Source organism: Columba livia, chromosome 4 (genome assembly GCF_036013475.1).
Source record: "Columba livia isolate bColLiv1 breed racing homer chromosome 4, bColLiv1.pat.W.v2, whole genome shotgun sequence".
NCBI lineage: Eukaryota > Metazoa > Chordata > Aves > Columbiformes > Columbidae > Columba > Columba livia.
Window position 1 is genome coordinate 23450685 of NC_088605.1, and position 17085 is coordinate 23467769.

Genomic DNA, 17085 nt, shown 5'->3' on the forward strand with positions numbered 1-17085 from the left:
ATTAAAGTTTTAGGTTTCCATGAAAAAAAAAAAAAAAAAAAGAAAAAAAAGTATTAGTTTTTAACACAATTATGTAATGGAAAATAACCTTCCTAAAGTAAGTATACAAATACTCGTTACATAAAACTTCTCTAGATCTAGTCATGGCATAAATAAAGGCTGTGATCCTCTACTTTTAAGTTTAAATGCAGACCTCTCCTATGTTGCAGGGTACAAAATGTTACAGTCCTTCCTAATGAAACACATTATCAACAAAAATAACAATAAAAATTAAGTCTAGTACTACAAGGTATTAGGGATTTAAAATCATGAAGCTCAAAGTCTAATAAACCCCTTTATCCTAGAATGTCTGAATTTGTAGCCATCTCAAAGAATGCATTAGAGATCTCAACTGTACCTGCATAAAGGATAGGTAGGAGAAATTTCTAAGGGTTATGAAGCTTTCTGAATTACTTACTTTCATCAAAAAAAGTTTAAAAATGCAAACATTAGAAGGAAATTATCAAAGAATTGCAAAAATACTTTCTGAGAGAAGGTTAAAGTGAAATGAGAAATTAAACAAAATCAGAAAACCATAATTGCATTTACACTGTTATGCAGTAAGGCAGAGCAGAAAGGCTGGAAGAAAGTGTCACAGGAGAAAGACAGAGTTGCCGTTTAGATAAAGCACTAATTCTGCCTTCGCTTTTGGTTTGCTATGGAACTGAGCCAGCTTTGCCAATCTGTGTCTGAACCACTGTCTCTGTAAGTGGTGGTAACACTGCGGCAATTGCACATCCCCTCCTCTCCTGCCTTTTCGTCGATATGGAAGATGCATGCACATCCCTCTCTTCAACAACACATCCCCCCTCTCCTTCAGTGGGGCAGTTAACAGCTCCTTTTGTTTGCCGTTAGCCAGGACAGGGTAGAGGCACCGAGAAGTCGGGAAGCTTCTGGGCGTCCATAGCCAGAGTGGAGGGGTGTAGAGAAGCTGAGAAGCTCCTGGAATGCCCACAGCCAGATCTGACAAGACTATAAAAACAGGGTCCCCGCCGAGGATCCCCTTTGTGTGGTCCTCTCCGAGCCACGGGCCTGCTGCTGTCGAGAACCCTCCTGGGACTGGGACACCACCTAAGGTAACCTGCCAGGACTGGGACTGCCTCATCTCTGCGTGTGGGTGAGTGATAACTTACTAGATATTTTCCTCGCTGCATAAGCCAGTGTAGGTCCTTGCCGGAGACATGCAAGTATATTTCCTCACCAGATAAGTGAGTGTATTAAGTAATTCCTTGCTAAGATAAGCAAGTGATTTCCTCGCCAGATGAGCAAGTGTAGTATCCTGGAGCCAGGGATGGCTCTGGTATTGTTTTTTTGTAAGTGCGGGTATGCATGCTGTGGATCTCTATTATTCTTATTTGCTGTACCCCAATAATTTCCTCAACTGATATCCGAACCTGTATTTTATGTTACTGGAGTGCTAACTAATTGTGTAAACCCTGCTTCTAATTGGTTGTTTTGCCGGACTTTTCCAGACAGAATAAAAGTGTTTTGGACTTGGTTGTCTGCCTAAAACTATTTTTGGAGTCCCTCCGTGACAAACACAAACCATATTATCTACCTCCCTTCAAAATCCTCTAAAATATACAAGAAACAACACTGCATACAGTCAAAGGACCAAGATGTTCTGTTTCAACACTTATTCTCTGCTGCATTCAGTTTAGTTACCACTATTTTTCCCAAACAGAACAGCACCTCTACTACCACCACTTCTCAGCTGGAAGTAAGGCAAATAAGTCCTCCCCAGAGGCATCAGTATCTCTGTATAGATACCAGAAATTCATCTCAAGCTAATATGGTAAGGTTGAGATATATCGTTAGTGCGCGTAATGTAGCGACACAGCTCAGTCTCTGCAAAGAGTTGTAACTAAATCCTCTTGTTCTTCATTGAGACTAATAATATTACAACTTAAATGTATCACAGTCAGCTCCATCTGAGCTTTTCCATGACATTCACAGAGCAGATAACTAAAACCGTGCAGTTATTTCATACAGAAGATATAGTGGAATACCCATGCAGAACAGTTTTCAAGTACCTTATTAAAATAAAACTAATCACACGCACTGTAATAATGTGCATCATATTTCCAGCTAAAAGTCCTATTTACTTCTAATGAACAGTCAATTGTTCAAAAATCCTCAAACACACACACACAAAATCCACTATTGATTTACTCAACAGCCAAAGAGGTGACACAAGTTTAGGTCACAATGTTTTTTTACATTAAATTGTCATAACTGTTCCTTTAATAATAAAACAATGAAAATTGCATAAAAGCATCTACATTTTATATTTATCTGTCCCTAGAAAGGTCAGTATTACTGGACTATTTAAAAGTACAGTACTGTGGTTAGAAACTCTAGATCAAGTTTAAACCCTACTTACTTCTGTACTCGCTCTGATTTTGCAAGTGTTCTTCTCCTGTTGAATGGGAATGAGTGGTAAGCCTCCAACCTTTGGACTTTTAGTTATAGACTGTTTTCTTGCTTTTCCAGCAGGTGGCCATATATCTGCATGCTGAAAAACAAAAGGATTCCTTATTTTTGATGTTCAATTATATAAATACACAATATTCTTTAGTATGTAAAACTTATAGAAAAAGCTACCTACTGTACAACACTATGCCCTCCTGCTGTTGAAGAAGAGGGGAAAACACTATGGTGCTTGAAATTACACTAATATTTTCTAAGTGCTGGACACTATCGAGTGAACAGAACCAAAATGTCTCTATACAATTTCATGTATTGACCATCTTCCCTCCGTGTTATTATTCCAATTATTTTCTAAGAAAAGAAAATATCATCGATCTAGACAAACACATTGACCTGAGTCACAGTTTCAAAATTTCACATAAGCATGCTTCCAGAAGTCCCAGAAAAAGTTTCTGAAATAGAATTACTGCAATTTTCAAAAAAAAGTGTTTCAAAATTTATATTAATAATTTAGGAGAAAATAATTGCAACAACACGTGTTATCCAAAAAAGAAATGGTTTGACATTCTGAATGCTCTAAAATCATAATCTACAAATAAGCAGATCTGGCTTCAATAACAGGCTTTGCTTTAGGTCTACTCAAACAGGTCAGTTTTGGGGAGAACTCCAAAGTGTGCAGTTTCACTTTGAGTAAAAAAAATAAGTGGGAAGGAAAACAAACAAACAAACATGTTAACTGAGTATTTGAAATACAAGGTTAAGAGCGCTTTCTGTAAGAGGTGTATAATGAACTTCCATTAGCAAATCAAAATCTGAGTACATGTGCTTATAGCTCAGAATCCTCTGGTGTTGTTAACGGTAACCAGAAACATAGCTCTGAGGACAAGGTAATAGAAAAGGATTTTCCTAAAAAAAGCTTCAACATGAGATTCTGTGAATCAATGAAGATGTACAAGGCCTACAGAAGAACAGTTTCTAAAGCTTGGAGATGAGTGCACGAAGGGAAACGAGCACACAAAGGGAAATGAGAACAACTCCAAAGGAAAACTGGCAAGACAAGAACTGCAAAAGAACCCTCATGAAAGCTGAGAATGCTTCATGTAAATATTGGCAAGATACTAATCTAAAGCATCAGTTACAATAAACAGGAAGCAAGAAATTTCCATCTAAATATAAGAAAAAACAACATTTTTTACTGTGAGAGTGGTTAAACACTGGAACGATCTGCCCACAGCGGTTGTGGAGTCTCCAGTTATTCAAACCTGACGCGACACAGCCCTGAGCAACCTGCTCTAGGCTTTGAAGAAAGGAATTTGACTAGATGTTCCCCAGAGGTCCTTCCAACCTAAACAATTCTGTGACACTGTCCAAATCTGTAATCACAGATATCAGTATCTTCAGTGTCCTTTATTTTTTTAAATGGTATTCAGTCTTCCACATCCATGAAGCAGGAAGGCTCTTCAAGACTGTATACAAAACTCCACAGTTGTGAAGCTGTGATCATACTTGCAGATGGTCTGCAAGTAAAAACAGCATTTGTATTAAAAAAAAAAAAAAAAATAAAAGAAAATAGAATTATAGAGTTAGAATAGCAATCTAGAAATCAGAAGCTCCAATTCCAAATTTAGAAAAAGTATTTCTATAGATTCACATATTTATGGAGTAAAAAATTCTCACACATGGTGCTGACCAGGGTGATGTTAAAGTCTGTCGTAAGAGTTCTCCCCATTGACCATTAAAAACACTTTCTTCCAATGAAACATTGGGAAGGTTTTACCTGAAGGAGCAGGTTTTGCCAACCAAAATCAGTTTGTTGTGGACCAAGATACAAGAAACAGATACAATTTCGAGTGTGACTGAGAAACTTTAAGTCAGCTTCTAAAGGAAACTGCTTCCCTTAATTTTCAGCAAGCTTAAGGAAACTATCCCTGTCAGCTAAGCAGCCTGATTTCCTATTTGTGTCTGTTGCATTTCTTAAAAAGAATTCTGGGAAAGTATATCAGAAATACTAGTAGCATATTAGGCCACATAATAAATGTATTTATTCATAGTTTTGACCTATCTGCTTAACTTCACCTCATGGTAATGCAATGTGCCTCTCTCTAGTTGATCAAGGGCAATGGAACTGGAAGAATATTATTGTGTCCATCTTCGTATCAATTAATTGCTTCCAACAGTATGCTATGGATGCTATTAAGCGATTTTGTACAAAACTATTATAGAATTCCAGAATCAACTTTCAGCCATACTTTTCAGGAAGATTTTGCATTGAACTTAAGGAAACAATAGTCATCCTGCAAACCTCCTTAGCATTTACCAGCTTGAAGTACAAGATTAATAACCTCTGGACTATCTTAATTTTCTGTATCAAAACTATTCTTGTTACTAGATTACAGTGGTACCTACTCTTTGCTATTTATAGTCTCTGCTCTGTTTATACTACAGGAATAAGCATTATCAGAAAAGAGGAAAAAACAAACAAACAATAATAATACTATCTTCCTGAAATTAATTACCAATAAAATCTTATTCTGCTCAAGCACTGAGGAGCACAATAACATAGATTTATCTCCCTTCTAATTGCAGTGGATCATTAAATGTCAATGTCTTAACACTACAAAACCTGCTTTGCAGTATTTTTCAATTTGTAATCTAACCTATTCCACTGACAAAATGTGCAGCCTGCAGTCTCTGTAACATAAAGGTGTTCAAATACCGTGATAACAGATAAGGTAAAAGACAACCTATCTTCCCTAAAGATGGCCTCAATTTGAAAATTTAACTGGAAATATTCTCGGTTGACGTTTACATTTTTTTATTAGAAGTGGAATAATGTGATAATAATAGTCTGCTGCTGCATGATACAAAATACTTGGAGATCTTATAGTAAGTTTTAGTAACATGAGTCACTGCATTCTCAAGGCTCAGTGTATATTTAAAGCAGTAGATTGTAATAAGAACCATACAGCTGTGGTGGATGCACTCAGTCCCTCCAGCCAAACCAGCAGCAGTTTGGTCCAGGCTCCAGAGGAGGCAATGGCCTGGGCCATAGCCAGGCCAAGAACTCCTTTTAGGAAATCCACAAGGAAGCAGAATGGCACACTGAACACTGATAAGTTGTGGATGAAGGGAGTCTTTTCCTACTGTATGCAATTTGACTACAAGTCAACCACTTTGTTCTGTAAATATGACAGAGCTCTCTCTGCTAAATAAGTGGGCTGTATGGCAATGGTTTTATTACTCACAGGTCAGTGGATGAGCCCAATTTAAGTTTAATATTAATCATTTAGCTTACATAAATGCACACTAAATATAATGAATCATATAGAAGTATAAGGTTGAATGATTTTTAACATACTCTCTGCTTCATGTTACTTAGTAAGCTGGATTTGCTGAAATCTTAAGTTGTAAAGTTCTGCTCATATTTACCAAAAGCAACTACAAATTATGCTGAACACTTGCAATATAAGGCCTGCTTTGCACTTTGCTGAGAAGGATTTATTCAGACAAAAGAGAACCTGCAAAGCTATGGACCATAAACAATGTCCACAGCTAAACAAAACAAAGGCACATATGAGATCAGTGAAAAGTATCTAATAAGAAGGAAGAAGTGAAATGTTGCTAGTAGACTGAATCATAGTATGAACGGTCTGTAAAGATATAAAAGTCCATGGTTTTCTATACTCTGCGCAGGTACCCAGCTTGAGCCAGCCCTCCTACTATTCAGCTCCTTTTTTTTTTTTTTCTCCTGAGAATTTTGTTTCTGGAAAGTCTGCTCTGCAAATGGTTATCAGGCCTCCCCTCAAAGTTTGCCTTCAGAGCTCTAAAATACAGACTTCGGAGCAAACAGTTATCAAGCAGAGAAGAATCCTGAAATATGCACCACAATGGGCATCAGGCCTTGCCTGAAAGTTTGCCTCTGGAGTTCTAAAGCACAGACTCATCTTTTTGACAGGCAGCTATTGTCAAATCACATGCATAAACAAAGGAGTTCATTAAAAAGAACACATTTTTCACAAGTACGTCTTTACCTCCAGTTTGTAAGACACCTGAAAGTTTGTTTTGTGAACAGGTACAGGCACCTGGAGAGAAGGTAAGCAGCATTTGGCTTACCATATTTCCCCCATGCAGTAAATAACAGAGTGAACCTGCCACCGATCTCTTTTAAGTCATACTTCTCTTTGAGAAATCTAAACACTGTTCTGCACTAAGCAGAACCCTAAATCACTTCCCTGCAAAAACGGCAAATCTGCATCATTAGCACTTAATTTATCACGTAGTTCAAAGACTAACAAATTTATTGATGTCCAGAATGCTGATTAAAAAAAAGACCAAAAAACCACACACAAAACAAAAAAAAAACCAGCAAAAACCACAAACACAATGAATTCCACAAAAAAAAAACACCCTCTAAAAACCAAAAGCAAAAAACACTCTGAACGTAGCTCATTAGTACTGCTAATTCAGTGTACTGTTTATTCATTGGAATGAAGTTTTTTAAGAAAATAGTATTAATCCATAGCAATTTTTTCTTAATGCACACTAAATTCTTTAACGTTTTATTAGAAAAAATATCCTGAATACTGAGCAGTGTCTCTCAGTTTTTTATTTAGATTGTCAGAGGAATGTTCAACATACCACACTACCTGATCAGAATCCTAATAGAGTACCCTTCTTGTGATTTTATGTCAAAAGGACTTCAATAGTTACCAGGCTTGCATGAGTTATTTCTAAGTAGCCTATATCAATAACCTCTGAGCCTATTTGTTGTGACACTGCTCATGTTATGCCCATGAGATGTATGCCAGGACCAGTGGCTGTTTCCATAGAAACTACAATAGTTACTTCAGTTAAGGGAGCTGAAAACAAACAAACAAAAAATATTTGGAAGTCTTCCTTACGAGTCATGCATTATACTTCTAGCACTACAATACATGAAGGTCAGATTCTGTTTTAGAAAGCCTGTATGTATTGCAGTAGTCTTGTGCCTAGTCTACCTTATGTAATACGTAAAACTCAGAGATAATATTATATCTAGTGATGTTTATTGACAGTGATATTCCCAAAAGTTCCTTGAACATTATGGGAAAGACAAGAAAAATCTAACACAAACACAAAATCTTTTCAAAACCTTAAACTACATTTTAGTCTCCTGTCAGGTTGAATTCTTCCCATCTCTCTTACTCCTACTTCCTCCTGTATAAATATTAACTCCATTTGCAAGGATGTGTTATATGGCACTCAAATGCACACCCTCCTCACAGTCTAGTAGCAAACAGAAGATTACTTAATTTAGGATAATGCCTATCCAACACAATGAACTGTCAGTGTTAACTAAGCCAATCTGGCCACCAGAGAAATACAGCTGTATTGTCACAGCTCTTCAACAGGGCTAGTTCACACCACTATGTTTTTAAACAGGACACTTTTCTTTCACAACTACTTTGCACGCAGCATCCAAACTAGTAAGTAAAGAAATAGCATTTACGCACTGTAGCACACAGACACACCCTTAGGTCAATGGCCAGAATTTCACCCAGAAGAGTTTCTTACTGCAGAGGAAATGAGTTGTCTTTCTTTAACCAACTTCTCTACAACATAGCAGGGGGGGAAAAAAAAAAAAGATGCCAGAATGCAACATTCTTCTCCCTTACTGTCAAAGCACTGTTTTCACAGAAATCACATTTTAAGTAATAGTCTTCATAGGCTAAGACCCATCTTTTGGCAGTTTTATTACATTGAGTATTCCAGAAACTTCAATGGCATGGCAACTTTATATATAATATATCCATAACAAATACATATAATTGTTTAATGGGATTATCATAGCAGTAGTAAAATTTACATTTCTTTGATCAGATTAGTACCTGTGCAGTAAAAATGCTGATCATCCACTCCATCTGTGCATCTTGTCCATCACAACATATATACCTAGAATGCAATATATAATTAACAAGGAAAACAACAAAATCTCCTGTTGCAGTAAAACATATTAAAGAATAGGCTTCAAACAGTGCTTACATTTGTTTATGAATGCTGTCTATATTTATTATTGACATTCACATTAGAAGACAGGGAAATATAAATACTTCAAATTATCACTTTAGCCTACTTTCAAGTCAAGGCATGTACTTCATTTAAAGCACATACATAGGTTTAAAATCTGTCATTCTAAATTTATGAAAACTGTTTGCTTTATGTCCACAGAAGGGAGGCTGACACATAACCCCAAAAGATTACCAAAGCATTAGGACTGTTTAATTATTTAAGAAAAACATAGCAAAAAGTCAATATGCAAGCAAAATAATGCCCATTAATTGTCATACATTCTTATTTTGAAATTGAACAGATCAACAAGTGTTAAACACTGAAGTTAAACCAATCCTGTGTTTTGCGTTTACCTACCACTGGTGCTTTTCAGAAAATAATGCGAGTCCCCAGCTGAAACAAATAACATTTTCAAAAATTAGTTCCAGAAACTCAAGACAGGGACACATTTCTCGAAGTGCAGAGAAACATCACTTTCATGTAGTGTTTTTAACAAAAAGCAAAACAAAAACAAAAAAAGTTTAAATATTTACTGCAGATCTAGAATGAAATTGTGGGTTTGATGATGGATTTTGCTCATTTTCTTACAGTTGATTCCAAGGTAAAGAACATTCTGTTCTGGGCAAAGGGTTACAGCCAAGCCCTGCAGATGATGGCTGACTACTTGCCTCATTTTGGCTGTGGCTGTACTTTCTGAAAGCTGTGGGAAGTAAAACTGCAAAGATGGTGCCCAGCAATGAGTCCTCTACAGTGTGGAAGTCAGAGAGGGAAGAGAGGCAGACTTGCACTAGAAGCAGAAGGAATCATACGAGCCTACAGAGATTTAAAAATTGTTAGAACAAAGGGAGTAGGTGCACTATGAAGCTTCTGAGGTGAAAGAAACAGACGTCCCTGGAGATCCAGAGGAGACTTTACAAAATCTGCTTTTGAAAGTAGAATTAAAATAAATGGCAAGAAAAGAACCTATTTGCAAAGAGTCATTTACATAATCTTTTTATGCCTGTTTTGGACTAATGTCCTAGTCATTCTGTGCTTAACTCAAAACAAACCAAACAAACCACCACAAAACAAAACAAACAAAAAACCCCCCACAAAACAAAAAAAGAAAAAGAAAAACAAACAAACAAAAAACCAAAAAAGACACCACCAACTTTTTCTCTAACAGAACTAAGCTTTGAGATTTACAGGCCTTTTTGGGGCGTTTTGATGTGCCAACTGTAAAGGAAAAGTTCAAGCAGATCTGTTTAAAGGCTACAGTCAACTTAGAATCCCCTTAGGATAGGATCCTATGTACATTGTCTCAGTGCCCCAAAGCTTTGACCAAACAAGTACTGGAAACATCTGAGAAAAACAGGTGTCATTTATCACTACTCTTTTCCAGAGACATAGTCACTGATGTTTGTAAAGGGCACTGTAGTCTTCAGCTAGAAGAAGAAACATCAAAATAGCAAGGTTCCAGAAAAAGTAAAATCCTTTACTGAACAACAGGGACTGTCATTAAAGGCCATGACTAGTTAGTTTTCTCTTGTCTCTTTCTTCTTGGTGCAAAGAAGGTGGGTCTACCAATCAAATGCAGGACACATACTACAAAACTAAGTGAGATAGCAGCACACATATCCGTAAAGATAATACATTTCAGATTAAGAAAAGCCAATCAATAAAGTAATTTTCTAGCAGAGAAGAGCTAACATGGAATACAAAAACAGAGATAGAAACAGAACAAATAATATTATGGAGGGTAATTTAATTCAGCATAGTTCAACTGGCTTCTTGACTTCTCCTTGTTCCACAATGTTTTATGTTCCCTTTTCTTGAGGATACTACAAGTACCTGGCTACACAGCGTTTTAACTTATTTTCTTTTCTATTCTTACTTTGTTGGTGGCTTCATTTTCTTTTTCACTCCAAGATAAAGCTTCATGGAATTCACAGGCAACACTTTTTCAGGTTTGCTAGCCTGCAAATAAAATAAGATTCTAATTATTGTATCAGGAATGTGCAAAAGAAAAAATGCCACATGGCCATCTTTACAGTTAGACTTCTTTCATGGGCTGCACCCTTTTTTTCTAACAGATCATTACATTTTTTCCTCTCTTTCTATTCCATTAACAAAGTCTGACAATCACTATTATAGGAAGCAGACTAATTAAGAACTTGAGGTCCACATGAAGGCACAAAACTGTAACATAATTGAAAGAATGAAGATGTGGTGGTAAAATTTACAAAATTGGAGTGCCGTTATATAAGGAGGCAAGCTCTTCAAGAGAGACAGTCAAGGAAGATGAGGAGTGGGGTTGCCCTCTGTTAAAGGAGCTCTTCTGCAGGATGGACAATACTATGTTATTCACAGAATGACAGAATGGTTGGAGTTGGAAGGGACCTCTGGAGATCATCTAGTCCAACCCACCTGCTAAAGCATGCACATCTAGAGCAGGTTGCCCAGAACACATCCAGGCAGCTTTTTACTATCTCCAAAGAAGGAGATTCCACAACCTCTCTGGGTAGCCTGTTCCAGTGCTCTGGCACGCTCACTGAGAAGAAGTTTCTCCTCATATTCAGATGGAACTTGCTGTGTTTCCATTTGTGGCCATTGCCCCTTACCCTATCGTTGGGCACCACTGAAAAGAGTATGGCGCCATCCTCTTGACACACACCTTTCAGATATTTATAAGCACTGATAAGATACCCTCTCAACCTTCTCCAGGCTAAACAGACCCAGCTCTCTCAGCCTTTTCTTATAAGAAAGATGCTTCAGTCCCTTAGACATCTTCATAGCTCTTTGCTAGACTCTCTACAGTAGTTCATTGTCTTTCTTGAACTGGGGAGCCTAGAACAGGATGCAGTACTGCAGACATGGTCTCACAAGCACAGAGGGGAAGGATCACCTTTTTTGACCTGCTGGCCACACTCTTTCTAATGCACCTCAGAATACCATTGGCCTTCTTGGCCACAAGGGCACATTGCTTGCATGGTTAACTTGTCCACCAGGACTCCCAGGTCCTAAGGTGGTGGTGGAGACTGAACTTGGTGTCCTTTGGACGAGCATTCTGCGACCTGGCCACTCATCTAACAGAGATGCCCACCCATATGCTTCATGCCACCCAATCAGGATGAAAAAAAAAGCAGATGAAGCCTTTAAACAACCAAGGAAGTCTCTGGATAATAGATCCTGGCTCTTTGGAGCAGGGGATGGAGAAAGCAGGGCTTTGCTCTCCCTGGTATCTTCTGGAAGGGCAACACAGTGGGACAGAAGCAATCCAGCTGGTCTTTGGAAGGTGTCAGGGATAAATTCCTGACACCAGTACTGGAGAGGCCAGCAAGGGGCAATGCACAGCTGAGTCTGCTATTCACAGGCAAGGAAGAAATAGTCAGGGATGTGATAATGTGCAGTATTGGCCATAGTTACCATGAAATAGTAAAACTCAAGACCTTGAGGGTGAAAAAGATGACAAGTTAGCAGACAAGAGAAGACCACAGAGATTAGAAGAGCGACATTTGGCTTTTTCAAGGAACTGATAGGTGGGTATCCATGGGAGGATGGAACTTTGAAGTATGTAGGAGCTAAGGAAAGCTGGTAAGTCTTTAAGGACAGCATTCTCCAAGAACAGTTCATCCCAACAGTCAGGAAAACAAGTAGATTTATCAGGAGACAAGCCCAGTTAAACAAGTAGCTCATGGTGGAGCTCCAATGTGTACAAAGCCATTATACAGCAGGTGGAAGCAGGGAGAGACTATGAAGGAAGAAATTGAGAAACACTGCCCAGGACATGTAGACATGGTGTTAGGAAAGCCAAAACTCATTTAGAATTTTGATCTGCTACTGACATTAAGGGCAACAGGAAGAGCTTCCACACCGGTACATTAGTAATAAAAGGATGAACAAGGAAAACGTAGACCCAACACTGAACAGGGAGGGTGAATTAGCAACAGCAGACACAGGTAAAGCTAAGGTAACTCAATGTCTTCTTTGCATCAGTCGTCACACCAGCAAAGTCTCCTAGGCCTCTACACTTACAGGGTTCAAGAAGGAGAATGACAACTGTACCAGAGGAGCACTGGATAGAATCAGGAAAGACCTGAAAGAATTTGTCATGCAAGTCCATTGGATCAGACAGGCTGCATCCAAGGGTTCTGAGTGTACTGGCTGACATCCTTGAAAGGCTGCTCTGTGTCATCTCAGGAATGTCAGAGATCAGAGGCAACTGCTGGTAACTGGAAAAAGAAAAACATTGCATCCACCCTCATCATCAATCATCCTGGAATGAGTTTTCTGGAGCATGTTTCTGAGCATGTGGAAGAGAAGGTGCTACTGGAGAACACACAGCATGACCAACATGATTGATTTCTGCAATAAAATGACTGGACTTGTGGATGCTGGGGAATAGTGGATGTAATTTACCTCAACTTTTCTAGGCTTCTCACACTGTCTCCCACAATACTCTCCTACCCAAGTCGGGACATTATGGTCTGCATGGGTGGACATCAGACTTAGAGGGTGGGAGTTAATCAGATATACTCCAACTGTGGACCTATGACAAGGGGAGTACTGCAGGGGTCGGTCCTGGGACCTGTCCTTTTTGACATTTTCATCAATGACCTGGAGAAGTCAAACACCAGGTTTGCACAACAACCCAGAGGACCCATCAGTATGCTTGGTGGCAGGGCTGAGTTCCAGAGGGACCTATACAGGACAAAGAAATGGGCCAACAGGAATCTTACAAAATTCAACAATGATAAATACCATGTTCTGCAGTGGGGAGGGAGAAAACCCTTCAGTGACACAGACTGGAGAGCAGGTCTGCTGAGAAGGACTTCAGGGTTCTGGTAAGATAGCAAGCTGGGCAAAAGCCAGCAGTGTGCCTTGGCAGCAAAGAAGGTCTCCTGGGCTGTGTTAGCAGAAACACAGCTGGTAGGCTGAGGAGAGTGATTTTATCCCTCTCCTCAGCACTTGTGAGACTGCATCTGCAGTCCTGTATCCTAGTTTTGTGCCCCCAAAAGAAAAAAATTCTGGAGCAAGTTAAGCAGTAGCGCACCAAACTGTCTGGGGTTGCAACACTTGCCCTGTGAGAAGAGGCTGACCAAACAGCAGCCTCCCAGCACCTATAGCAAGCTATCAAAAAAAACAAGTGAAGCTCTTCATATCATGAGAAGATTACTGCATATGAGGAGAAACTTTTTCCCATGAGGACAGTCATGTATTGCAACAGGCTTCCCAGAGAGTTTGTGCAACCTCCACCCTTGGGGATTTTCAAGACTTAACTGTACCAAGCCCTGAGCAAGCTGTTCTGACCTCAGTTGCCAGCCCTGCTGTGAACAGCAAGTTGAGCTACCGATCAGAAGTTCCTTCCTTCCTTGTTCCTTCTTGAATAAACTACCTTTAGCCAACCTACAATATCCATAGTAAGTATGAGAACTGAACACACCTGGAGGATGAAAGGCTGAAAGGAAACAATGAAGTTCTCACGTATGCTATCATACTACAGAACACAATCACACCTCTTTAGTACTTTCACATCAAGTGGTTTAGCTTTCTATTTAGGAAAATAAACAAACAAACAAACCCAACACAAAACGAAAAAAAACCCCAAACCAAATTATTAAACAAATCTTATAATCCTAGTACATAAAGTTATTCCATAAGATCCTGGATTTTCAATTTCTCCTTCTACAGCTTTTAATATCTAACACTCCAGTGTGGGGAAAAAGAGACAGAATCTGAGAAGCCATAAACATTTAAAAAACCAAAACACTACACAACAGTTGTATCGTTTGTCTTCTTGTGTAACTTCGCTCAAAGCAGCAGTACTGCCAGGATGAAAAAAAACACCCCTACAAAACACACTATTTAGTTAAACAACAGTACACTCACAAAAATGCACTTTAAGGAAGACATTTGTCTCTGCATGAGCTTGTCTCTTAATAACAGTATATTAAAGCAGTATGCTATTTCAGTAAACTAGCACAATGTTGTAATTTCACATACAATATTAAAAAAGTGAAAAGTTTCCATGATAATATCTCTTGAATGAGAAAAACACTTAACAGAATGTAACTCCACCTGCATATACAAACTTAATTTGCTGTTAATGAGAATTTATAAATTAATTAGTACAGGCAGTCTTATCAAATACAACTTCCCATCTGCAATGTCAAGCTTTCCTACTACTGATTTCTAAATGTGACTAAAATTAAACCAGGATTATTAGTGGTAGATGTTTCCTTTTGAGATGTTCAAAAACTGATATACACTATTTTGTCAGAATAGTATTTCCATTTGCTTTTAAAAAAATGTAAAGCCGTTTAAAAATAACACTGTTCAAAACTCCACTTGAGTTGGGAATTTAATGTTTTATAAATCAGACTGGCTAAAAAAAGCAGATTGGAAAGTAGTACAACACTCCTATCATAAACTCTTCCCAAGATACTAGTTAAGGTTTTATGGGCATATTAATTTATTCTCCCATATGTGCCAATTTGAGTTTTAGCACTGCATTATGAGACACTATTTTTGACATTCTGGGGTCATTCTAATTAAGATTATATCCACGGTATCACAAGAAAGTACAATATTTCTTTTGCATTAGCTTACTTGAGCAATGGATCTGTTTTTAAAAAAAGTAGTTTATGAAGGTGAGTAAGTAAACATCTGTATTTACTGGATGGGCAAAACCAGCAGTCAGCAACAATAAAAGCACTTTAAGACTTTTTAAAACAAACCAAAACAAAACAGAATTTATACAACTTAAATGAAAACATAGTTCAAAATATATATTAGTTTCATACTTTGATACAAGCTGCATATACCCAAATCCACTTTTTAAAGAAAACTCTCAGAAAATATTTAACACTAAACCTTCCATACTGTTAAGTATGCTTAAATTTGCTTCTTTGTCATTGTGAGATGTATCTAATTATCAATACTAGTTTTCAGGGGACTCAGAATACATCTGAAAACTGTTGGTAAGCAGGGGAAGATTTTGATACTGTATTGAGTTATTGCTTCCTATAATCTCTTCTGTCATTACATTTGTAGGTATAAGAATCCTATTGCTTGTAATTTCTAAAGGCTTTGTGTGAGATACCAAGAAAAAAAAACCAGCATGCATCTCATTTAAGTTCTATATTACTAGTACTGCTCTCTACAATAGGTTTTAAAAAAACTCAGTCACAGCCTAAGCTGTGTTCATTCCTAAACATAGGTTTATTTTTATTTTTCAAAGCTTATAGTAATGCATAATTATAATAGCTAAGCGCACAACTGACACAAACTCAGTTTACTAAAGCGTCTGAAATAGTAAGATAAAAATCTTGTACTTCAACCCCAGACTCTAAAAGTTGTCATTTAATATCAGAAATGTTGATTTGTTTGCCTTTCTTCTCTTTTTTGTACAAAAAAAAAAAAACAAAGAAAGCTTAAGCGAGTGCTTAACAGTTTGGTGAAGAGATTGTCTGTTGTACCTTCATATCCTTAAAAAGAAGCAAGTTTCCTTCCCGTAACACGAAATAACGCTCTTGAAATTTGTTTCCAGACAGTAGTTTTGACGGTTCTTCTTTGTACTTCAGATTGCCTGCTTTCACACTACCTTTCTCATTTTTCTCTATCAAGAAAATAAAAAAGCATTTTGTTAGAAGATTTTAGAACAATGGAAGCTGCTAGTTTTTAAGTGCCGCTAGTAGTACTGTTTATCAAAAGACTAAAATTACAATTCCTCTGATCTGTTATTATGTTATATAGAGAAAATAAAATGAATTATATAGAATATATAAATGTAAAGTTATATACTATAGCTAAATGCATATTATATGTTAATATATATTATATATAAATAAGAAAGGTATTCTTAAATATTGGCACCATTATGACTTTAAATACTCGGGGGGAAAGAGGTCTTCACTGTTTCACTTCTAAAACAACATGGAAAGAATCTGCCGAAACACTTCAAAGGAATCTTTTCAGAATAGAATGTGCAGTTAAGTCCAAAAGCATGACATCAATACTTCCATAAAGATCTGATTTTTTCATGATTTTTTCAGTCAAAATGTACACAGAAATACATATTTATTTGGTAAAATTAATTAAAGGAAACCCCACAATGCCCACCCATAAAAAAAATCCCAAACCCAAACCACGACTTTGCAGTCAGCTTTATAAAGCATTTAACTTTGTACTGAAAAAAGCTTCTAGTTAAACAAATACCAGAACCACTGAAGTTTTTCAGTGTTAGAGACTACATTTTTTCAGTAATTTCTCAGCAATTTAAAATTCTAAAAAAAAAAAAATATATAAATCATAATCATATAAATTACTGCACCACCACTTTCAGATGTTTTCGGTTTTCCTATTTTGCCCAATATAGATATAATTTTTTTAACTAGTTTATCAGCTTTTCCCAGCAAGTCCACTTTCAAATACCAAAAACTTCTGACCACTAATTACAGTAATTACCATGCTAATATGACTCCTGCATATAACTCAAACCAAAACAGTACTTTAACAAAGTAATGAACAATAAAAGAAAAAAAAATCCGCCTTGCATCATACAAAGTCTTTACAAAAGAGCACCGAATT

The 17085-nt window shown here is 37.4% G+C and overlaps 1 protein-coding gene across 2 annotated transcripts in view; it reads right to left on the reverse strand.

The window, feature by feature from the left end:
- ARAP2 (ArfGAP with RhoGAP domain, ankyrin repeat and PH domain 2) overlaps nt 1-17085 on the reverse strand; it is a 143210-nt gene that overhangs the window by 10449 nt on the left and 115676 nt on the right. For both annotated transcript variants that reach the window (XM_065060699.1, XM_065060698.1), the window contains exons 28-32: nt 15975-16114; nt 10391-10473; nt 8875-8910; nt 8337-8400; nt 2423-2554 (exon numbers count right to left, since the gene is read on the reverse strand). In XM_065060699.1, the coding sequence (XP_064916771.1) occupies nt 2423-2554; nt 8337-8400; nt 8875-8910; nt 10391-10473; nt 15975-16114 (455 nt within the window). The remainder of the gene's footprint in view (nt 1-2422; nt 2555-8336; nt 8401-8874; nt 8911-10390; nt 10474-15974; nt 16115-17085) is intronic.